The following is a 25,580-nucleotide window of genomic DNA, read 5'->3' on the forward strand; positions in this document are numbered from 1 at the left end:
TGTCTGCCAACCAATGTTCTATCCATGTCAGTACCCTACCCCCAAACCATGTGCTCTAATTTTGCCCACTAATCTTCTATGTGGGACCTTATCAAAGTCTTTCTGAAAGTCCAGGTACACTATATCCACTGGCTCTCCCTTGTCCATTTTCCTAGTTACATCCTCAAAAATTTCCAGAAGATTAGTCAAGCATGATTTCCACTTCGTAAATCCATGCTATCTCGGACCGATCCTGTTACAGCTATTCAAATGTGCCACTATTTCATCTTTTATAATTGACTCCAGCATCTTCTCCACAACCGATGTCAGGCTAACTGGTCTATAATTCCTGTTTTCTCTCTCCTGCCTTTCTTTAAAAGTGGGATAACATTAGCTACAGGAACTGATCCTGAATCTATAGATCACCGGTGTGTCCACGATTTCTAGAACCACTCCCTTAAGTATGCTGGTATGCAGACCATCAGGCCCTGGAGATTTATCAGTCTTCATTCCCATCAGTCTACTCAACACCATTTCCTGCCTAATGTGAATTTCCTACAGTTCCTCCATCAACCTAGGTCCTCTGCCCACTGGTACATCTGGGAAATTGTTTGTGTCATCCTTAATGAAGACAGATCCAAAGTACCTGTTCAACTCATCTGCCATTTCCTTGTTCCCCATAATAAATTCACCTGTTTCTGTCTTCAAGGTCCAACTTTGGTCTTAACTAATGTTTTCCTCTTCACATACCTAAAGAAGCTTTTACTCTCTTTTTCTCACAGAGTGGTGAGTCTGTGGAATTCTCTGCCTCAGAGGGTGATGGAGGCAGGTTCTCTGGATGCTTTCAAGAGAGATCTAGATAGGGCTCTTAAAAATAACGGAGTCAGGGGATATGGGGAGAAGGCAGGAACTGATTGGGGATGATCAGCCATGATCACATTGAATGGCGGCGCTGGCTCGAAATGCCGAATGGCCTACTCCTGCACCTATTGTCTATTGTCTATCCTCCTTTATATTCTTGACTAACTTACCTTCGTACTTCATCTTTTCTCCCCTATTGCCTTTTTAGTTATCTTCTGTTGCTCTTTAAAAGTTTCCCAATCCTCTGGCTTCCCGCTCATCTTTGCTATGTTATACTTCTCTTTTATTTTTATACTGTCCTTAACTTCCCTTGTCAGCCACGGTCGCCTCTTACTCCCCTTAGAATCTTTAACCTCTTTGGAATTAACTGATCATGCACCTTTTGTATTATTCCCACAAATACCTGCCATTGTTGTTCCACCGTCATCCCAGCTAGGGTGTAATGCGTGGGTCTCAAAAGGAAGCCGCCACAAGGGTATCTTTCCAGTCAACTTTGGCCAGCTCCTCCTTCATGCCTCCATAGTCCCCTTTGCTCAACTGCAATACTGACACTTCCAATTTTCCCTTCTCCCACTCAAATTGTAGATTAAAACTTATCATATTATGGTCACTACCTCATAATGGCTCCTTTACCTTGAGTTCCCTCATCAAATCCGGTTCATTACACAACACTAAATCCAGAATTGCCTTCTCCCTGGTAGGCTCCAGTACAAGCTGCTCTCAGAATCCATCTCCCGTAACAACCGTAGCTTTACCTTTGCAACGTGCCAATTTTATCTCTTGATTCAACTTGTACCCTACATCCGGGCTACTGTTTGGGGGCCTGTAGATAACTCTTATTAGGTTGTTTTACCCTTACAATTCCTCAGTTCTATCCATACTGATTCTATATCTCCTGATTCTATGTCAACCCTCGCAAGGGACTGAATTTCTTATCAACAGAGCTACCCCACCCCCTCTGCCCACCTGTCTGTCTTTTCGATAGGACGTATACCCCTGAATATTCAGTTCCCAGCCCTGGTCCTCTGGCAGCCATGTCTCTGTAATTCTCACAATGTCATATCTACCAATCTCTAACAGAGCTTCAAGCTCATCCACTTTACTTCTTATATTTTGTGCATTCATATATAATATTTTTGAACCATTACTCACTTCACCTTTCACATCGATTCCTATTTCACTTGGCCATACCCTCCTATCCCTTCCTGAGCTTTCTGCCCGATTAATTCTGGTGTCTTTCTTAACTTTCTTAACTTTCTTAACCCCCCCCCCCACTATTTAGTTTAAACCCACCCGTGTATTAGTGGCAAACCTAATTCACCCTTACCCCAAAACAGATCCCAGTGGTCGAAAAACCTAAATCCCTGCCCCTTGCACCAGCTCCTCAGCCACACATTCAGATCCCCTATCTCCCTGTTCCTGCCCTCCCCAGCACGAGGAACTGGAAGCAAACCGGAGATAATTACCCTGGAGGTCCTGCTTTTCAGCCTTCTTCTGAGCTCTCTAAGGTCACACTGCAGAATCCATTTCCTCTTCTTCCCGAAGTCATTTGTGCTGACATGCACTACCACTTCCGGCTGCTCACCTTCACCCTTGAGGATGCCCTGCAATCGGTCCGTGACGTCCTGGATCCTGGCACCTGGGAGGCAACACACCATCCGTGAATCCCGCCTGTTGCCGCAGAAACCCCTGTCTGTACCTCTCACGATGGTCCCCAATTACCACGGTTCTGCTTCAAGTCCGTCTCTTCGGCTTTGCTTCAGCACCACGTTTTGATTCGCAGACCGGCCCCTAACTCAGAATGGCTGTGTCTTCTGTCCCGACAGCTTCCAAGAAGGTGAACCTGTTTTCATGAGGTACATCCCCCGGGGTCTCCTGTACTCCAAGCTTCCTTCCCTTCCTCATCATCACCCACCTTCTCTCTTCCGGTATCTTCGGTGTAACGATCCCGTTGAAGGTCCTGTCCAGGAAACTCTTGTTTTCCCGGATGATCCTGAGGTCATCCAGTTGCCTCTCCAGTGCCCCAACACGGTCCTTCAGGAGCTGAACCTCAACACACTTTTCACAGTTGTAGCAGCCAGAGGCACCATGGGTATCACTGACCTCCTACATCCTGCAAACATCACAGTGATCAGCTCACCTGTTGCAATGGCAATTTCTAACTTTTTCAATGTCCAACTTTCCATTGCCATTACGTGTGAGTGGGAGTGATCTTACGCAGATCAAAAGAACGGATCTTCCAGTCCTTATTTCCAGCTTCTTTATTGAAGTAGTTGTACAGATAAATATATGAAAATACCAGATCCTCTTTATTTTTATACAAATTGTGGCTTTCCATTCTTACTATCTTGTAAGAACTGTGTTCTCTCCAACTCTCGTGGCTCGACTGATCTGGCCACTTCCTCTCCAACTACGATATATGTAACGCCCATCTATGCATCAAATACCCGTCCCCAAGTGTTCAAAATAATACTGCAAGAAATATCAGGACAAAATAATATAATATGCCCGCAGTAACTAGCCTAAGCATGAATGCCTCCAACACACCAGCCCCTAATTGTTCTAGGTATATAACGAACAATTACGAATTAACATTAAAAGGAGGTGTAAAAGCTTTACATATTATCAAAACCAAAAGTACGTAGTATGTGTTGGCATTTAATCTTCTTTGGTGATTCTTCAATCTTCTCTGCCTTCTTCTTTGACTTCTTCTTTGGCTTCTTGGAGCAGACATATCTTTGACTGAAAGAGACAACTGGGTTTTCTGCTTGGAGAAGATTTTCAGGACATAGACACTGTCTGCGGAGTGTTGCTTTAAATAATAATAATAATAATAATAATGTTTATTTATATAGCACTTTTCAACAAAACCAGTATTTGAACCAAAGTGCTTTACAGAGATTGATTAAATTAATTGAACAGATCAAATGTCAATAAATCGATACAAAACAAAAAAGAGAAAAAGAAAAAAGACACAGACTTGCATCTCTTTAACCTTTTCCTTTAGTTTGCCAGGATCCTTTTCAAAGCGACACATGGAAGTCTGAATGTCCTTTCTTTTTCGAGTCAACTTCAAAAATGTTGTCCTTACTTTAAGAAACCAACCTACCGCATTCTTCAGATTATTCCATGATGAGAAATAAGTGATTAGAGAGTCTGTGGGGTTCAATGGGTCCTTCACATGACATTCGTTATGATATCTTGCTTATCTTGCTTCATTAGCAGAAATTGCAGATTCCAAGTTAAGCTTTGGCCATTCTCTGTCTGGTATAGAGAAACTTTGGTCCCTTGATCCATCTCATATTGCTTAAGAAGCGGTTGGCTGTTAATCCTCTAAAGGCTTCACTTGCAGGATTTTCCTTTGTGCCAATCTCCATTGTAATACATCAGTAGCATCCCTTAAAAAAGAGATATTCTGCTACAAATGTTTGGAAGCATTTGGTTTTGTTGTTGATGTACTTAAGCACTGTTGTACTATCAGTCCAGAAGATGGATTGGTCCAGTGGTATCTGTAATTCCTTTTGCAGCATTGTCAACTCTGACAGCTAGGACTGCAGCTGTAAGCTCCATTCTGGGAATTGTCATTTGCTTCAATGGTGCCACTCTGGCTTTTCCCATGATGAATGCAACATGCACCTCTTTGTTATCATCTTCCAGTCTTAGATATGAAACAGAATCGTAACCACTTTTGCTTGCGTCTGAAAAGTGGTGCAGCTATACATATCCGATTTGACTAAAGTTTGTAGGCTTCATGCACCGGTCCACTTTAAATTCCGACATCTTGTTGAGATCTGTTAACCATCCTGTCCGTCACTGAGAGAAGGTTTGGGGTATGTTCTCATCCCATCTGAGTTTTTCCTTACAGAGCTCCTGCATAATCAGCTTGGCTGGCAGAATTTATGGTGCTAGAAATCCTAAAGGATCATTTATAGGGCCAACCACGGACAAGATGCCCCGTCTTGTGTATGGTCGTTTCTGTACCGCAATTCTGAACTTGAACACATCTGTTTCAATGCACCGGTGCAATCCCAGTACCCTTTCCATAGGCAGATTGTCTTTGTCCAAGACCAATTCCCTGGTCTCCTTGGCTATATTTTCTTGTGGAATGGTTGCCAATACAGAACGGCTGTTGCTGATCCACTTTGACAGCATGAATCCTCCCATTTGGCAGAGGGAAGTCGGGTCACTTGCCAATCGAACTGCTTCCTGTTCCAAAGGCATATATTTTAAACTATCATCCACATAGAAGTTGTTCTTTACTGTGTTTGTCATCTCTGCTGAAAAGTAAGCTTTGTTATCTTCAGCAGTCTTCCTTAATGCAATGTTTGCACAACTTGGTGATGACACTGCTCCAAAAAGATATATGTTCATCCAGTATTCAACAAGATCTTGCTGCACATCACCCGGCGGCCACCACAGGAATCGGAAATAGTCAATATGCTTTTCCGATACCTTGACCCGATGAGACATTGCTTTGATATCAGCAATCAAAGCAACCGGTCGGTGCTTGCCTGAATCTGATGAGAACTCCAATGAGTGAATTGGTAAGGTCTGGACCCTGCATCAGTTGGCAGTTAAGTGATACCTTGAAGACTTCCCCACAGTCAAAGACCACTCTAAAGGTTCCTTTCCTTGAGTGATACACCCCATGGTGAGGGAGTTCTCCATCACGTCGATACAGTTGGTCCACTGGTACCATTTAAGCATTACCATTATCAATCATTTCTGTGAGGTAAAATGAATATTCTTCATGAAATTTCGTATTCTTGCCAAACCTGCATTTCAGGTTCTGGATGTGCTGCTCTGCAATGCAACGGTTATTCAGCAAACTGACACTTTCTTATTTGAAAATTTATTCCAGACAATGATGTCAGTCAATCATCTTTGCTGAGCAATTCATAATATCTAAGAATTTTACCTTTTCTCTGGACATTTCCTGTTTCTTTGCTGGTTCTTTCACTGAAGTCTTGATTGTATTGCTTGACCAATAGCTCCTCTAAGTTTACAATAGATGTTCGATTTACAACAGCAGCAGCAGCAGGCTAACCATTTTCATCCCTGCCGTCATTGTCTCTTTGCAGGGGACCTTAGATGACCCACCCCAGTAGGTCCATATGGCAAATGGTCCATCCCCTTGGCTGTTGATCAGTTCCCACTGTTCCAATACCTTCGAAGCATTAGTTCCAATGAGTAGGTCGATGCCAGAATCTATTACAGCAATCTTGATATCCTTTAAGTAAGGCCATTGTTTCAGGTCTTCCTGTCTGGGAATGTTTAGATGAGAAACACTTATGTATGAACACATCAGATAGTTGTGTAAAATTGTCCTTGTCCAGACTAGATATTTATAAACCTGAGATATGATGACTGATTGCAGGCTTTTCTTGATTCATGGTATGCAAGAAAATCTTAGTCTTTTGTCCTGTAATGTTCAGCCTTCTCATCAAGCTTTCTGTGCAAAAGGTAGTTGAACTTCCATGATCCAAAAATGCATATGTTTGCAACACTGTGTCCCCCTTGTGGCTCGTTACCTGTACTGGTATGATGGAGAAGATGCAGGTTTCTTCACCGGCCTCAATATACCCACACATCTCAGATGAGGAAACAGCATTACTCACAATTGGCTTCTCATTCTGTTCTGCATGCTCTGACTTCTTCTCCTTCTGTTCAATGTGAAGTATTGCAAGGTGATCTTGGTTGCACACATTACAAGGCATACGACTCTTGCCTTCTTTGGCCATGTGTCCTTTCTTCAAACACCCAAAGCAGACTCCCTTCTCTCTTAAGAAGTTTATCTTTCCTTTGTGCCCCTTCTTCCTGATTTGGAGATACCGACCCAATGTGTGACCACTTTTGTTACAAAACAAACACGATCCTTGAGTATTAGTAGTAGATACATCTCGTTTCACCTGTGTCGGATTTTCTTGCACTGCTGTTTCTACAGGTATTACAGTTGTTGCAAAACTGCTTCCTTTCGGTCCTGATCTTTCTCTTGATTTAGCAAAAGTAGAACTTTTGACAGTTGCTATTGGTCTAGGATCCTGAATGTTTCTGAAAAGTGGATCTGACAATATCCTCACTTGCTTCTCCATGAAGTCCACCAGATCAGAAAATGTAGCTTAACGTCCATGTTCATCCTGTAGCCTTATCCATCCACTTGTCTCTGAGCTTGTAAGGCAGTTTTAGAAGGATGGTCTTCATATTGGAAGCAACATTAATTTCCTCCATATAGGTGAGATATTCCATAGCATTGCAACAACCTAGAAGAAACAGCATGAACACATGCAATTCCTTCATATCCTCTTGCTTGACCAAGCAAAGGCCTTGACCAGGTATGCATTGACAATCTTATGTTCATTACCAAAATATTCTTTAAGCAAATCTTTTGCCTTTTGATAGCCCTCGGCTGGGGGCAAATGTCGGCAACTGTGAACTGTCTTTTGGATGCCCTCTTGTGTATTGCTCTAGAAAATGCAAGCAATCACTATTATCATTTTTTATTTCCACTTCTTTCTCAAATGCCGTTATGAAAACTTAATGCTGCAAAGGATCACCATCATAAATAAGAATGTCTCTTGGTGGTAAAGTAGAAGAGAGATTTTGTTGAGCCAGAAGAGTAATAATCTCATTCTGCTTCTTCATTAGGTTCCAGATTTCAAGTTGATTTCCATAATTTTCCATACAGGGGGAGTAGTGCTCACATGCCCCTGCACACCCTTGCTCATACGAGTCAGTACATTTTACCTCTGAAGAGAGTGTTGAGTTAGATGGATCATACCATGAGCTCTAACAGGTGGTCCATGAGCTGTTTGTTTTGGTCTAACAACCTGTTGCACCTGATCACGCAAGTATTCATCTGCCTGTAGATTTAATTTAGCTGATGTTTCCCTTTGAGCAGCTCTTTTTCTCACATAAGAGCTCCTGCCGTGAGATACTTCTTGACCCTTTGGTATCAAATACATTAAACCTTGCATCGGTTGTCGCCAGCTCAGTCTCTAGTTTCAAATGTTCCTCTTGTGCCTCAAGCTCAAGCTTGGCATTGGTTGCTGCCAGAACAGTCTCTATTTTCAATTGTTCCTTTTGTATTTCAAGCTTGTGCCTTTTTTTCATGACGGCAGCCCATTCCAAGAGAACAGCGCTGTCTGCCTGAACTTCAATACCAGTAGAGACCCTTGAAGATGCACATGATGCAGAACCAGATTTGTGGCTTGATCTTTGTTTTGAGACATTTGAAACACTGTCTTCAGGTCCAATTTCTTCTGATTCTACAACACTTTGGTGTATGGCACTTACAACTATAGAGTGTGTAGTTTGCTGTCCAACTTCAGATAACCACCTATCTACGTCTTGTATAAAACCATTAAAAGGTTCTGTTCTTTCCTGAAACCACAGATTTTGCCTTTCAAGCTCCTTTTCAGGCAGTGGCAATGACTCGTGGTTTTCTCTGACCATTGCAGAGCTTGATTAATTGAACCAGGTTAGATTGTACTTCACTCACATTCTCATCTGATTTCATGAGCTCTTTCAACTTTTCAATTAACGTATTAGCTTTTTAACATATCGTGTTTCTTGACTTTTGACACCTTTCCATGAACAATTCCCGCCTTTGTCGGTGTGTTTAATAATTCTTCTTCCTTTTCCAGGATTCTGTTCCACTTCGCCCTCTTGTGGCTGAGCTTTAGACATACTGGCTCACTATCCCTTTAAGATGTATAGACATAAAGCTGTGTGCCTGTGGTTGGAGTTCAAAACAACTACCTGGTATTTCAAAGCAAAAGCTATCGCTGTGATTCTCAAGGCCACTTTCAATTCTCCATTTTAGCAGCCGTTTTCCAATACAGCTTAATGCAGTACGTTCAGCTGTTCTTTTAGCCTTTCCAATAAAGCTTAATACAGTGCGTACTTACAATTCCCTGTGCGTTGGCTTTTAAGTTTCCAATCTTCGTTATTCAGCTTAGTGCAGGAGGCGACCTTGTCCAATTGATCGAGAATGACTGCATCAGGCTTGAGAAATAAAACAATCTTTTGTTCCCAGGTTTCACAAGCTCCAGTTTCACTCCTAGAGACTAGTTCTTACTTTAATGCAATGGCAATATCTAAGTTTTTCAATGTCCAACTTTCTGTTGCCATTACTACATGAGTAAGTGGGAGTGATCTTATGCAGATTAAAATAACGGATCTTCCAGTTATTTCCAGCTTAATTAGTTCTTTATTGAAGTAGTTATACAGACAAAAAGATGAACATACCAGATAATCTTTATTCTTATATAAATTGTAGCTTTTCCTTCTTACTATCTGATAAGAACTGTGTTCTTTCCAACTCCCATGGCTTGTCTGATCTGGCCATTCCCTCTCCAACTATGATATATGTAACGCCCATCTATGCATCAAATACCCGCCCCCAAGCGTTCAAAATAATACTGCTAGAAATATCTAGACAAAATAATATAATATGCCAACAGTAACTAGCCTAAGCATGAATGGCTCCTACACCTGTCATCTCTTCACTGCGTCTCACCCTTTCCGACTTTTGGTGTAGTCTCCTCCCTCAGCCTCCTCTCCAAAGACTCTCAAGCCAAAGACTTGCACTTTTCTCACAAGGCACTTCCCTCGACAAGGCCACTCCCCGACAGGCCGCTCCCCTTCTCAGCCAATCCCCGCACTCACTCCTTCACCTGCCGGTTCTCTACTGACCTTGAAGGTATGTGTTGCAGGCTGGCCCCGACCGATTTTTAATTCAACCGACCGCTCCTGAAAAAGACACTGAAAAAACTCCCAAGAGCTTACCTTCTCAGTCAATCCCCGCACTCACTCCTTCACCTGCCGCTCTTCTGCCAACCTTGAAGGTATGAAATATATAATATTGGGTATTATTGGTTCAATTCCTGCCTGGTTGATGCAGGTGGTTAGTCTGTTGGCAGTTTTAAATTAAGCATATGCTTTTCTTAGACCTAGTCAACAACTGAAACCTGCTGTCTGGTGAAGGTAGGATCTAATAAAGTCTGCCAATCTCATAAGAAAAACTCATTCACCAATAATATTTTTTGGGAGAGTTGGTGCTGTTCTTCAGCAGCTAAAGTTTGATTAATGTTGATTGCAAACTTTATTGTAAAAATACAGTGCACAAATTTATTAAATGCCTTTTTTTAATTTGTAGTACAGTTTGACGCCGGGTTACTGCTGGCGACTGGCTCGAGCATATTGTGACATGGAGGAGTTATCTAAAATTGAAAGTGAGAAGACATCCTATTTAGAACAGGGTAAGTTAGTCGTCTGATGCTTCACTTAGTTTAGAAGGGATTCTACAAAGTCATGTTCAGTAATTCAGCTAATTAAAAAAATAATAATATCTGGACTATATCTTGTTTGGGGAAGCTATCAGTAAAATGTGGGCATGAAGAACTTTGGAAGGTCAGTACATTGAGCCTGACAGAAACTCCTTGAACAAATTTGATAGGAGTGTGATTGGTGTATCAGAGGGAATGGATGAATCACAACTGTAATTTTAACCAGTTCTATGAAAACTATATTTATTGTTTAAGGACAGCCTACCATGTAGAAATCTATGAATGACCTTGCTGAAGCATTGCCTTCATAAACCTTCTTGGTTACTTCCTCGAAAAGTTTAATTAATTTTGTGAGACACAATTTCTCACGCACAAAACCATGCTGACTATCCCTGATCAACACACATCATCCCAAATGCATTTGGGTGTTTCTGTAAGGGTACCAACCTGTGACATTGGTGACCACATTTGAAAGTTATTAAATCATATTGAAATACCATAGGATTAAAAATTGGCCTTTTGAGCTAATCTGTGATCAAAATCGACCAAAATTTAATCTTTTCAAAATTTGAAAACATAAACGAGAATTTCTTTTTAATAAAACATAAACATATGGGGCACTTACTGCTTCCATACAAAATGTCGGCACCTAACCCACCACGAGGCCCGTAGTTCACGCCAGAGTCATTATAATCACGTTGTTTGAATTATTTGATAATCGTGTAACGAGTGCAAAAAAAACCCATTATAGCGCTGTAAATAGCATTCACGACGTTACGGGGGGGGGGGGGGGGGGGGGGGGGGGGGGGGGGGGGGGGGGGGGGGGGGGGGGGGGGGGGGGGGGGGGGGGGGGTGGTGGTGGTGTAAGAAGGGACACAACAGAATGAGACATTACTAAAATAGATGAGGAAATTAGATTTTGATTTCATGATTTTAAGTTCTATTCAATATTGAGTATTTCAATGGAAAGTTTAAACACAAAATATAAACAATAAAAAAAGAAACAATAAATATAAAATCCATTACTCTGGTTCTAATTCACACATTTAACACGTGACTAAATTGACACTGCAACTCACGTTCTGCTGCAAAAACTTGGGGCATCAGAAAACCATTTTATCGGGTAATAAATGATAAAAATCATAAGCATAATCTGAATTTGGCTTATAGTTATTTAATTGCAAAATTAATGTAATCTTTCTGGCATAAATTAGCCTAAGGATTTCATGAAATCCCACTTGAAAAAATGTCACCAAAAAAGGCAAGAAAACACAGGGACCTATCTGATTTTATTTTTGCTTTGTCTCATTATTTTGGCTATGCACCATGATCTATACTACTTAAAATACAGGATATGAAGCAATGGGAATATTACATAAAAAAACAGGAAAATATCCTGGAAGTTTGGAAACCTTCAATTTCACTACTGATTGCCGGATTTACGGAAATACCCATCACAATCCTCTCCAATAACTTTCGTACCACTGATGATTGGCTTATTAATCTATAGTTCCCAGTTTTTTCTTTGCAGCCCTTCTTAAAACGAGGTACAACCTGTCCATACTCTAGTCTACCAGCACTTTACCCATGTCTAACACGGATTTATATTATCTTGGCTAGGACTCTTGCAATTTTGTCAAATTTCACACAGTGTTGCTGGATATACCTAATCATGTCCTGTAGATTTATCAATGTTCACATCTCTTAGGATGTCCAGCACTTCCTCAACTGTAATACAGACTGTCCTCAATATATTTCCATTTAATTTTCCAAGTTCACAAGTCTTTGTCTTTCTCCACAGTAAAACAGAGGAGAAATATTAATTGAGGAGATTGTCCATCTCCTGCGGCTCCACACATAGAAGACTACTTTTGTTTCTAAAAGACACTATTCTCTCTCTAGTTACCTTTTTCTAGCTTTATTTACTTATAAAATGCCGTCGGATTCTTCTAAATCTTATCTACTAGAACTATTGCATGTCTGGTTTTTGCTTTCCTGATTACATTCTTAAGTATACTTCTGAATCCCCTTTTCTCCTAGAGGAATATACATGATCACCGCTACCTATACCTGAGTAATTCAAGTTTCACTGTGCCTCCTTTGGTACATGTGACAATAAACTGATCTTTGAACCTTTGACCCAGGCCCGTTTCCTGACTGGAGCCACAATTTCACTCATCATACAGGATTCTTTACAGCTAGCTGACTTGCCCTTCACTCCAAAAGAATCTGCATGCCTTGAACTCTCTCTATTGCACTTTTAAAAGCATTCTACTTTCCAGACATTCCTTTGCCCCTAAACAACCCACTCATGTCTAATACCATTAAAGTTCTCTCTGCCCAATTTAGAACTTTAATTTAAGGACCATCCCTGTACTTATCCATAGTTATTTTAAAGCCAATAGAACTGTGGCAGTCCCAATCTATATTGGGAGTGTTAAAATCCCCTACTATGACAATCCTATTAGTCTTGAAGCCGTCTGCAATTTCTCAGCATATTTGTCCCTTTAATAAGCAAGTTCAGTATTCCGAAAATTGCAAGGAATCATGGGATTTGACCAGGGCCGGATTTAGATGAAGAGAGGGCCTAAGCTGGTCCACTTGTGAGGTCCCTCCCAAACCCCCACCCCCACGACTAGAGGAAGATGGTCCACCAGATTGACATTGATTTGCAGCCAAGCGTGGCCGATGAGATAAGGGGCTTGAAAGCTGTGCTTTATTTATTTATTGCCAGTGCTAGTGTCATTGGCTTAAAACACTATTATTCTGAAATGGAGGGCAAGGAAAATTACTGAAGGGTTGTTTAGAGACTACAGTGCATTGTGACAGCATATGTAAGAAAGGCCTATGACAGTGTCAAAAATATTATACACCTTGCAGGGCTCTCACTTATTTGTTTTTCTCTGTTGTCAGCCGGGCAACCTTGGCAGCTTTTTAATTTGCCAAATGACAGTTTAGGTGGTCATTTAAAACGGTTTGCATGACGCGTGCGATAATGTGCTCGGACAAAGTGCGTAGTTACCAGTCGGAATTATGCTCAATGAAGCATTCACATATTATTTCTGCTTCAAATAAAGTCACAAACTAAACATATTCGCCAATCAAGACATGATATATAGAAACATAGAAAATAGGTGCAGGAGTAGGCCATTCGGCCCTTCGAGCCTGCACCGCCATTCAATACGATCATGGCTGATCATCCAACTCAGTATCCTGTACCTGTCTTCTCTCCATACCCCGATCCCTTTAGCCACAAGGGCCACATCCAACTCCCTCTTAAATATAGAGAATGAACTGGCCTCAACTACCTTCTGCGGGAGAGAATTCCAGAGATTCACCACCACTGTGTGAAAAACGTTTTCCTCATCTCGGTCCTAAAAGATTTCCCCCTTATCCTTAAACTGTGACCTCTTGTTCTGGACTTCCCCAACATCGGGAACAATCTTCCTGCATCTAGCCTGTCCAACCCCTTAAGAATTTTGTAAGTTTTTATAAGATTCCCCCCTCAATCTTCTAAATTCTAGCGAGTACAAACCGAGTCTATCCAGTCTTTCGTCATATGAAAGTCCCGACATCCCAGTAATCAGTCTGGTGAACCTTCTCTGTACTCCCTCTCTGGCAAGAATGTCTTTCCTCAGATTAAGAGACCAAAACTGTACGCAATACTCCAGGTGTGGTCTCACCAAGACCCTGTACAACTGTAGTAGAACCTCCCTGCTCCTATACTCAAATCCCTTTGCTATGAATGCTAACATACCATTCGCCTTCTTCACTGCCTGCTGCACCTGCATGCCTACTTTTAATGACTGGTGTACCATGATACCCAGGTCCCGTTGCATCTCCCCCTTTCCTAATCGGCCACCATTCAGATAATAATCTACTTTCCTGTTTTTGCCACCAAAGTGGATAACCTCACATTTATCCACATTATACTGCATCTGCCATGCATTTGTCCACTCACCCAGCCTATCCAAGTCACCTTGCAGCCTCCTAGCATCGTCCTCACAGCTAACACTGCCCCCAGCTTAATGTCATCCGCAAACTTGGAGATGTTGCATTCAATTCCCTCGTCCAAATCATTAATATATATTGTAAATAGCTGGGGTCCCAGAACTGAGCCTTGCGGTACCCCACTAGTCACTGCCTGCCATTGTGAAAAGGACCCGTTTACTCCTACTCTTTGCTCCTGTCTGCCAGCCAGTTCTCTATCCACATCAATACTGAACCCCCCAATACCGTGTGCTTTAAGTTTGTATACTAATCTCTTATGTGGGACCTTGACGAAAGCCTTCTGAAAGTCCAGATATAACACATCCACTGGTTCTCCCTTATCCACTCTACTAGTTATATCCTCGAAAAATTCTATAAGATTCGTCAGACATTATTTACCCTTCATAAATCCATGCTGACTTTGTCAAATGATTTCACCACTTTCCAAATGTGCTGCTATCCAAGTCAAGTCAAGTCAAGTTTATTTGTCACATACACATACGAGACCCATCTTTAATAACTGATTCTAGCAGTTTCCCCACTACCGACGTTAGACTAACTGGTCTGTAATTCCCCGTTTTCTCTCTCCCTCCCTTTTTAAAAAGTGGTGTTACATTAGCTACCCTCCAATCCTCAGGAATTACTACAGAATCTAAAGAGTTTTGAAAAATTATCATTAATGCATCCACTATTTCTGGGGCTACTTCCTTAAGTACTCTGGGATGCAGCCTATCTGGCCCTGGGGATTTATCGGCCTTTAATCCATTCAATTTACCCAACACCACTTCCTGGCTAACCTGGATTTCACTCAGTTCCTCCATCTCATTTGACCCCCGGTCCCCTGCTATTTCCGGCAGATTACTTATGTGTTCCTTAGTGAAGCCAGAACCAAAGTAGTTATTCAATTGGTCTGCCATGTCCTTGTTCCCCATGATCAATTCGCCTGTTTCTGACTGCAAGGGACCTACATTTGTTTTAACTAATCTTTTTCTCTTCACATATCTATAAAAGCTTTTGCAGTCAGTTTTTATGTTCCCTGCCATTTTGCTTTCATAATCTATTTTTCCTTTCCTAATTAAGCCCTTTGTCCTCCTCTGCTGGTCTCTGAATTTCTCCCAGTCCTCTGGTAGGCTGCTTTTTCTGGCTAATTTGTATGCTTCATCTTTTGTTTTGATACTATCCCTGATTTCCCTTGTTATCCACGGATGCACTACCTTCCCCGATTTATTTTTTTGCCAAACTGGGATGAACAATTGTTGTAGTTCATCCATGCAGTCTTTAAATGCCTTCCATTGCATATCCACCGTCAACCCATTAAGAATCAATCGCCATTCTATCTTGGCCAATTCATGTCTCATACCCTCAAAGTTACCTTTCTTTAAGTTCAGAACCATTGTTTCTGAATTACCGATGTCACTCTCCATCCTAATGAAGAACTCAACCATATTATGATCACTCTTGCCCAAGGGGCCACGCACAACAAGACTGCAAACTAACCCTTCCTCGTTATTCAATACCCAGTCTAGAATAGCCTGCTCTCTCGTTGGTTCCTCTACAGGTTGGTTTAGAAAACTATCCCGCATACATTCCAAGAAATCCTCTTCCTCAGCACCCTTGCCAATTTGATTCACCCAATCTATATGTAGATTGAAGTCGCCCATTATAACTGTTTTTACCTTTGTTGCACGCATTTCTAATTTCCTGTTTGATGCCATCCCCAACTCCACTACTACTGTTAGGTGGCCTGTACACAACTCCCACTAGCGTTTTCTGCCCCTTAGTGTTTCGCAGCTCTACCCATATCGATTCCACATCCTCAAAGCTAATGTCCTTCCTTTCTATTGCGTTAATCACCTCTCTAATCAGTAACGCTACCCCATCTCCTGTCCCTTTCTGTCTATCCCTCCTGAATATTAAATATCCCTGGATGTTCAGCACCCAGCCTTGGTCACCCTGGAGCCATGTCTCTGTGATCCCAACTATATCATAGTCATTAATAGCTATCTGCACATTCAACTCATCCACCTTATTACGAATGCTCCTTGCATTGAGACACAAAGCCTTCAGGCTTGTTTTTACAACACTCTTACTCCTTATACTATTATGCTGAAAAGTGGCCCTTTTTGATTTTTGCCCTGGATTTGCCGGCCTGCCACTTTTACTTTTCACCTTGCTACCTATTGCTTCTACCCTCATTTTATACCCCTCTGTCTCTACGCTCACACATTTAAGAAACCCTTTCCCTTCAACTCAGTCCTCCACTATCCCATTCGACACCCCACCCCCCTTATTCAGTTTAAAACCACCCGTGTAGCAGTGGCAAACCTGCCTGCCAGAATGCTGGTCCCACACCTGTTAAGATGCAATCCGTCCCTTTTGTACAGTTTCCCCTTACCCCAAAACAGATCCCAGTGATCTAAGAATCTAAATCCCTGCCCCGTGCACCAGTTCCTCAGCCACACGTTCAGGTCCCGTATCTCCCTGTTCCTGCTCTTGCCAGCACGAGGAACTGGAAGCAAACCGTAGATAAAAACCCTGGAGGTCCTGCTTTTCAGCATTTTTCTGAGCTCTCTAAAGTCACGCTGCAGAATATTCATCCCCTTCTTACCGACATCGTTTGTGCCGACATGCACTACCACTTCTGGATGTTCACCTTCGCCCTTGAGGATTTTCTGCACTCTGTCCGTGACATCCTGGATCCTGGCACCAGGAAGGCAGCACACCATCCTCGCATCCCGTCTGTTGCCGCAGAAACCCCTGTCCGTACCTCTCACAATGGAGTCTCCCACTACAATGGCGTTGCCTGTCTTAGGCCTTTTTGGTTTTGGCTCAACAGCCCTATTAGCATCGCATGCCAGTCCGCCGCTCAGTGTAAACACGTCTTCTGTCCCGACAGCTTCTAAGTGGGTGAACCTGTTCACAAGAGGTACAACACCCGGGGACGTTTGTATTCCATGCTTCCCTCCCTTTCTCACTGTCTCCCACCTTCTCTCTTCCAGTACCTTAGGTGTAACAATCTTACTGTAGGACTTGTCGAGGAACGACTCCGTTTCTCGTACGAACCGGAGGTCATCCACTTGCTTCTCCAGTTCCCCAACACGGTCCTTCAGGAGCTCTACCTGGATGCACTTCTCGCATTTGTAGCAGCCAGAAGCACCAGCAGTGTCCTTGACCTCCCTCGTACTGCAAGCATCGCACTGAATCAGCTTGCCTGACATCTCCTTCTTTCGTCTCTACCTCTCGAGTGTATTGCATGGTCTCCTCTCCTAAGACTCTCGAGCCAAAGACTCACACTTCCCTCACAAGGCCGCTCATTCACTGCCGCTCCCTAAGAGCAGTCTTGCTAAATTTGACTGATAAATTGCCTGATTTACCAATTTACAAACCAAATTCCTCAGTTTTCAACTGTTTTCCCGGCACTGACTCACTTCTCTCTCCTCCCACTCGGGCTAGAGCCAATCAGTCTTATCTCTTGCTAATCTCCTCCTGCTGTTGCTCCCAAATCTACAGCAGTTCTGAGTAAAGTCTACCTGTGCTTGGCTTCTACTTTTCAACTGTTTTCACCCCTCTGACACACTTCTCTCCTCCCACTCGGGCTAGAGCCAGTCAGTGTTACCTCTTGCTAATCTCCTTCTGCTGTTGCTCCCAAATCTACAGCAGTTCTGAGTATATACCACAATGACATGCACCAAAATTATAATACAGTATCTCAACTATTTTTACACGTTGCAATGAATGCAATTTATTTTATTTCTTTCCATTTCCAAACAAAAATGTGGTTGGATTATTCAGCGTATGATCAACCTCAGTGAGACCAAGTGCAGGCTTGGCGATCTCTTCGCACAACACCGCCACTCAGTTCGCAATAACTAAGCTGATCTCCCAGTGGCTCAACACTTCAACTTCCCTTCCCATTCCGAATGCGACCTTTCTGTCCTGGGTCTCCTCCATGGCCAGAGTGAGGCCCACCGTAAATTGGGGGAGCAGCACCTCATATTTGCTTGGGTAGTTTACACCCCAGCGGAATGAACATTGGCTTCTCTAATTCCAGGTAATCCCTGCTTTCTCCTTCCCTTCCCAGCTCTCCCTCAGCCCACTGTCTCCGCCTCTTCCTTTCTTCTTCCCGTCACGCTTGCAGGGAGAATGTGCAAATTCAACAAAGACCGTGCCCGAGGACAGGATCGAACACAGATCTCTGGCGTGTGAGGCAGCAAGTCTACCAGCTGTGCCACTATATTTTGTTTTCCAACACACAAATAATATACGTTGATAACTTTGGTTACTAAAAAAATGAAAATATCCATTTTCAGTCTTAAATCTCCAAGTGACGCTATGTCCATCTTTACAGCTGCTGTATGTTTTAATTAAGTTCAAGACTGTGGAGCAGTACATTGGCCATAAAGTTGCTGCCTAAAAGTGCCAGAGAACCGGAATTGATCCTGAATATGGGTGTTGGCTGTATGGAGTTTGCTCCTTTTCCCTTTGATCGCACGTGTTTTCTACTAGTGTACGGGTGAACTTGGTGGTCCGAAGGGCCTGTTTCCACGCTGTATCTTTAAATTAAACTAAAAACACTACAACCAGAGGGGGTCTAAAGAAGGGTCTCTACCCGAAACGTCAACCAATTTCTTCTATCCAGAATAGCTGGCTGCTCCATGATGTTCCCCCGCACAATTAAAGCATGGAATAGTCTTCACCCTACCATAGTTACCTTACCAGACGCAACTAAATTTAAGATACCTCTTTTTTCCCCAAGAACCCTTTTTTGCTTAAGCCCAAGTCGAGCGTCAAGAGCTTAATTATTAATGATCTGGATGAGGGAATTGAAGGCAATATCTCCAAGTTTGCGGAAGACATTAAGCTGGGGGGCAGTGTTAGCTGTGAGGAGGATGCTAGGAGACTGCAAGGTGACGTGGATAGGCTGGGTGAGTGGGCAAATGTTTGGCAGATGCAGTATAATGTGGATAAATGTGAGGTTATCCATTTTGGTGGCAAAAACGGGAAAGCAGACTATTATCTAAATGGTGGCCGGTTGGGAAAGGGGGAGATGCATGCAGCGAGACCTGGGTGTCATGGTACACCAGTCATTGAAGGTAGGCATGCAGGTGCAGCAGGCAGTAAAGAAAGCGAATGGTATGTTAGCTTTCATTGCAAAAGGATTTGAGTATAGGAGCAGGGAGGTTCTACTGCAGTTGTACAGGGTCTTGGTGAGACCACACCTCGAGTATTGCGTACAGTTTTGGTCTCCAAATCTGAGGAAGGACATTATTGCCATAGAGGGGAGTGCAGAGACGGGTTCACCAGACTGATTCCTGGGATGTCAGGACTGTCTTATGAAGAAAGACTGGATAGACTTGGTTTATACTCTCTAGAATTTAGGAGATTGAGAGAGGGGATCTTATAGAAACATACAAAATTCTTAAGGGGTTGGACAGGCTAGATGCAGGAAGATTGCTCCCGATGTTGGGGAAGTCCAGGACAAGGGGTCACAGCTTAAGGATAAGGAGGAAATCCTTTAAAACCGAGATGAGAAGAACTTTTTTCACACAGAGAGTGATGAATCTCTGGAACTCTCTGCCACAGAGGGTAGTTGAGGCCAGTTCATTGGCTATATTTAAGAGGGAGTTAGATGTGGCCCTTGTGGCTAAGGGGATCAGGGGGTATGGAGAGAAGGCAGGTACGGGATACTGAGTTGGATGATCAGCCATGATCATATTGAATGGCGGTGCAGGCTTGAAGGGCCGAATGGCCTACTCCTGCACCTAATTTCTATGTTTCTATATTTCTATATAAGAGAGTTTTATTGCCATGTGTCCCAGATAGGACAATCAAATTCTTGCTTGCTGTAGTGCAACAGAATATGTGAACATAATACAGAACAGGAGGTAAGTTCAGTGTGTTTATATGCCATAGACCATATATATACACAATAAATAAACAGATAAAATGCAATAGGCTGTTTTTGTTCAGCCCTCCACCACCTCCATTTTAAATTCCATTTGGAATATTTATGGAGAACCAGGAAACCAGAAGCAAGAGTTACTCCAGGGAGTTACTCCAGGTCCAGGGTCATGGAGTGATTCTGCGTTGGTTTTCAGCGGTCGCAGCTAGGCGGCGACTGGATAGCAATGGCGGCCAGATTTCCCACAATTCAAAGCGAGGGAGAAAGTGCCCATTACCGACCAGTTGCCGTGGCTGTGCGCATGCGCAGGGCGGCCGATGATGCGCTGGCCGTGGTTGTGCGCATGTGCAGGGGCTGGATGTGCTGGCCGTAGCAGTACGTATGTGCAAGTCGGCCTGCCGTGCCGGCGGATGAGGAGCTAGCGGAGAGCGGAGACCCGGCGGCCCGGATAAGGATACGCATGGCGTACGGAGATGGAGATTGACAGACAGAGAGAGATAGAGAGGGGGGAGCCCGCCCAGAGTTGAACGGCAGGTGCCCTGCCTTGGCCGGAGGCTGCCTATACTTCGAGGCCCTAGGCTTCAGCATATGAAGCCTAGTGGTAAATCCGGCTCTGCGAGGCCCCCCTAGATCTCGAGGCCCTAAGCTTAAGCTTGTCAAGCTTATACGTAAATCCGGCCCTGGATTTGAAAAAGGTCACTCGCGATAAACATTCTTGGCAACTGTGCTGCTGCATGTATACAGAGCTGCGTTTCACCCGTAGTCAGGATTGAAGCCGGGTTTCCGGCACTGCAAGCGCTGTAGAATTGCTACTGGACCATCCCCGTCCCCTCCCAAGTGTCCCATCCCTGTCTGGGGGCGGCTGGAGATGTCCGGGGTGACCCCAGACTAACGGGACACCGGCCCGGAGCAGTGGCGGCCCAGGCTTATAGCCAGTGCAGTGAAGAAGCGCTAACTCCAGCTCAACTCTGCCTGTCCCGCAGGGTTAACTGACAGCCTTGGACTGACGGGACACCGGCCCGAAGCAGTGGAATTATCACTTCTTCTCCGCGCTGGCAGTAAGCCTGGGCCGCCACTGCTCCGGGCCGTCATTCCAGGGCTGTCGGTTAACCCAGCGGGATTCTTCTATGATTCAATCTAAATTCAGGAGCTATGAACCAAGCTAAAGTAAGCAGTCCTCCTCATCTAATTGTTATACTTCAGATTTCTGGTATGTACCCTCCAATATACAAAAGAAAATTGACAGTTCGAATTCCCTAGGACTGAACTTGAATTGTGGATACATTCAGGTTATGAGTATTAATGCTCTAAGTATACAAGTTGTGTGCAGTCCTGGTGCAGTTGTAGGAAGTTGTAAATGGTGCAAAGAAGATTTTTTGAGGATGTTACCGTGACTGGAGAGTTTGAATTTTAAGGAAAGCCTGGATAGGCTGGAGCTTTGTTCTCTTGAACAAAGGAGCATAAGGGACCTGTTTCTGTGCAGTATGACTAGATCAGAAATTTGTTTACCGGGTATAATTTGTAAATCTAAAATATGTTTTACATGTAAATACAATTAAACTTTATTTAGCAATATATATCGTATATTGATGGATTTATTATAACTGAGAACATTTCCTTGAAGTTCAGATGCAAATGTATCAAAACTACAGATATTTGGATTGGATCCAGCTTGAGAATGGTGTCTTAAACTGAATGCATTACTCTGGACTATGCCTTTGTACAAATGGAACATTACCTGTCACTTTTAAATTATTATATTTGTTGCTTTTGTATGTGTACGCCAGCTTTTATTGTTTGGTGTTCATGGAATATGAGAACATGGAAATTATGGCAGGTGTAGGCTATTCAGCCCTCCATGTTTGCTTCACCGTTCTGTAAAATAATAAGTCCTATTTTATCTTGGTGTCTCTTACCCTTGTCTCTGAAAGAGGCATTTGTCAACCTTGAATCCACTTTGTTTCTTGATATTTTTTAAAGAAATAAAAAATATTTTGCATCATTCATGACATTAAGGATTTTTTTTCAATTTAAGAATATTTTTCTAATGTGATTTTGAAAATTATTATTTGACCTATTTTCATTGTAATTTTAGACTGATCATAATGTAATGTAAAAAAAAACTCCATGTTACCAATAATAACTGTTTTTAATAAAGAACACTCATATTCCACGCATATACTACTACCCATCAGAATAAATATTGAATTTTTCCACACTCCCCTTGTGTTCTTTTCCTATTCCTATTCGTCCACTGAGGCTCTCTTTTTTTGTTCATCTTTTTTTTCCCATCCCTGATTTGTTGCCCTCCACCATCCAGTTCTATCTGCCCATCATCTCCCCTGGTTTTACATCACCATTCTGTCTTTGTCTCAAAACTCTCCCATACCCACCTGGCTCATCATCTTTCACCTATCAGCCTCTGCCTCAGTGCTCCCTCTCGTGTCTCTCTACTGGCTAGCTTCATTCAACACTCCTGATGCAAAGTCTCATCCTAAAATGTCAATCATCCCTTTGCTCCACAGATACTGTTTGAAAATTGGGTTTTTTGCTTTAATACATTTTGGTATGAAGAAAATCCTTTTAAATCTCACTAGTTTCCTTTTGCTGTTAGTTGTGGGGGATTCTTTTGTTTAATTGATTTAAAACGTCACATTTTTTTTAAAAACGGGCCCATCTAATTTGACATAGGTGTATGCTGGTGTATTAGAGCATTATTGAACATTATTGTTCATTCTAACCGCTACAATGATTAAGAGACATTTGTGTTAAAATCACAGAGTTGTTATTTGTGAAGCCACAACTCCTTGTATTTTAAGTAAAATTATAATTATAATTTGGTTTGCACTGTGAATGCAGCCCCGCTTTAAGATTCAAGAAATTTAGGAATTAAAGCGAGTATGCTCTTTTCCTATCTGATAAATGTCTGTCTGTCTTATTTTTCCCTCAGGAAAAGAAGTAGCGAAAGCAGGTCTTGATCTAGATGATTCATGTGGAGAGTGCCACAAGTGGTATGTACAAAACTGTCTATTCTGGAAACAGGCATATTCAGTGCATTTAAATCAAAATATATATTTTTCTGGTTATGTGAGCAGACATCTTAATACAATCGGTTGAAAATATTAGGAATTCTGCAATATAGAGGACTGCAGATTCTCAGTTGATAAGTATGTTCTAGGCTGAGTGGTGGAATTTTGGAATGAAGACCATTAAATGAGGAAAGTGACGAGGTACAGGATCAGTAGTGATTTTGTTGAACGAAGGAGCAGACTTGAGGGTTCATGAGCCATATTCTTGATTTTACCTTGTTTTACTTAGTTCCTCATGACCTGTCTCTAATGCACAGTTATGTCATTTTAAATCACAGCTGCATAAATATATATATGTATTGTCTGACCTTTAACGCTCAATATTATAATATTCCATTGCAGGAAGAATGTTCCCTATGTTGGGGGAGTCCAGAACCAGGGGTCACAGTTTAAGAAAAAAGGGTAGGCCATTTAGGACTGAGATGGGGAAAAACCTTTTCACCCAGAGAGTTACTCGCCATCTAGAACTAAAAGCGCATTCTGTATGCATTTGTTGCATTTTATATCATTCTCTGCCACAAAAGGCAGTGGAGGCCAATTCACTGGATGTTTTCAAGAGAGAGTTAGATATAGCTCTTAGGGCTAATGGAATCAAGGGGTATGGGAGAAAAAGCAGGACCGGGGTACTGATCAGCCATGATCATGTTGAATGATCAGCCATGATCATATTGAATGATCAGCCATGATCATATTGAATGGTGGTGCTAGCTCAAAGGGCTGAATGGCCTACTCCTGCAACTATTTTTTACGTAAGTTTCATGACCCCCCCTAACAGGGTGCTTTAGTTTATTTTTTTCCCACCATATTAACTTGATGTTCCAGTTATTTCTCATTGAATTTTAGAGAGAATGCATTATTGAATTGCTTTGCCACAGCTTCATAAAATAATGACATTTGGAACTAACAGCTGGAATAGCAAGTACTTTTTATCTCTAAGAAGTGAACATTTTCTCTCTAGGAAGCTGATAATAAAGTCACAAATATAAATTTTGGTAATTCTGCTGTGAAATTGCTGAATGCTTGTAATAAAGCATTTCCTATTATCTCCTAATCCATTAAATGCAACGTTTACCTGCCATCTAGAACTAAAAGCTCATTCTGTATGCTTACATTTGTTGCATTTTATATCATTTATTTCAGTCGAAATGCAGAAGATATTTTCCCTCATGAGGAAATATAGAATAAAGGATATAGTTTAAGAAAAAGGTATCATACATTTATGACAGATGAGGAGAAATTTCTATTCTCAGAATGTTGTGAAATCTTTGGAATTCTCGAGTGAAGATGGTTTTGGAGGCTGAAGCATTGAATATATGCAAGGTTGAGCAAGATGTTTGCTCTGTAAGATTTATGTAGAACAATAGGAATAGAAACATAGAAAATAGGTGCAGGAGTAGGCCATTCGGCCCTTCGAGCCTGCACCGCCATTCAATATGATCATGGCTGATCATCCAACTCAGTATCCTGTACCTGTCTTCTCCCCATACCCCCTGATCCCTTTAGCCTCAAGGGCCACATCTAACTCCCTCTTAAATATAATAGTAAAAATATTAATGTGGAGCTGAAGCCAAAATCAGATCAGCCGTGATAATATTGAACGATAGACCAGTCTTACGGCCTACCATTTCTTATTTTATTTACATCCACTTTCATAGACCGATGGAGCTGTACTTACAATTTCTGGTTTCAGTCGTCCTTAACCCTGTTTGCTTGCTTACTGTTTAACCTTAAAAGGAGGTCACTCGATCTATCAGATCTACATAATCTCACAGGAAAGCATTCCAGTTAGTCCCATTCCCCCTTTTCTTCTTGCCCTACAAATGGTTTTGTCTCGCGTATCCATCAGCTCTCTCCCGATATTGTTTTGCCAATTTACCTACATTAATGTAGTAGCCAATTAATGTATCAGCATTTATTTGGAATATGGGGGAAACCCGCAAAGGTCAGGATTGAACTGAAATCCCTGGAGCTATGAAGAGCTATTGAAGGCATTGGTAAAGAGTAGCACACAAGTTATTACTTGATCTATAGATATATCTTTCATGAAGATACAGGCTACCAGATAGATTCATTTAGAATGATAAGGTTTGTAATATTTTGATAAAGCACCTTTTGTAAACATTTTCTATTTTGAAGTGTTTTAGTTTAGAACTGTTTTTTGATATACATTTAAATGAACATGTGACTAAGAACATGTGACAGGTATGCCATATTCCTCTTCAATCAGATTGATTCCTGTTTGTTCAAATTCAATATTACAAGGAAAGAGATATGATCTTATCAAGGTCTTAGTTTGTTTTAAAATTAAAAATTATTTGGCAGTCTGGTCTACTCTCTATTGCTTATTCATTTCCCATCAATCCCCACGTCTGTTGTTTGCTAATCCTGACTGTTTTCATTGGCAAGTACAGTGTTTTCCCCTCTGTAACTGTGGTTATTTCCAGAATTAAGATTCAGATCTTAGGTCTGCAG

At 42.1% G+C, this 25,580-nt stretch overlaps 1 protein-coding gene across 2 annotated transcripts in view; it reads left to right on the top strand.

Annotated features, from left to right (window-relative positions):
• LOC129700455 (regulator of microtubule dynamics protein 3-like) overlaps positions 1-25,580 on the top strand; it is a 248,921-nt gene that overhangs the window by 83,536 nt on the left and 139,805 nt on the right. For both annotated transcript variants that reach the window (XM_055640954.1, XM_055640955.1), the window contains exons 5-6: positions 9,998-10,100; positions 22,970-23,030. In XM_055640954.1, coding sequence (XP_055496929.1) covers positions 9,998-10,100; positions 22,970-23,030 — 164 coding nt within the window. The remainder of the gene's footprint in view (positions 1-9,997; positions 10,101-22,969; positions 23,031-25,580) is intronic.

Source organism: Leucoraja erinacea, chromosome 9 (genome assembly GCF_028641065.1).
Source record: "Leucoraja erinacea ecotype New England chromosome 9, Leri_hhj_1, whole genome shotgun sequence".
NCBI lineage: Eukaryota > Metazoa > Chordata > Chondrichthyes > Rajiformes > Rajidae > Leucoraja > Leucoraja erinaceus.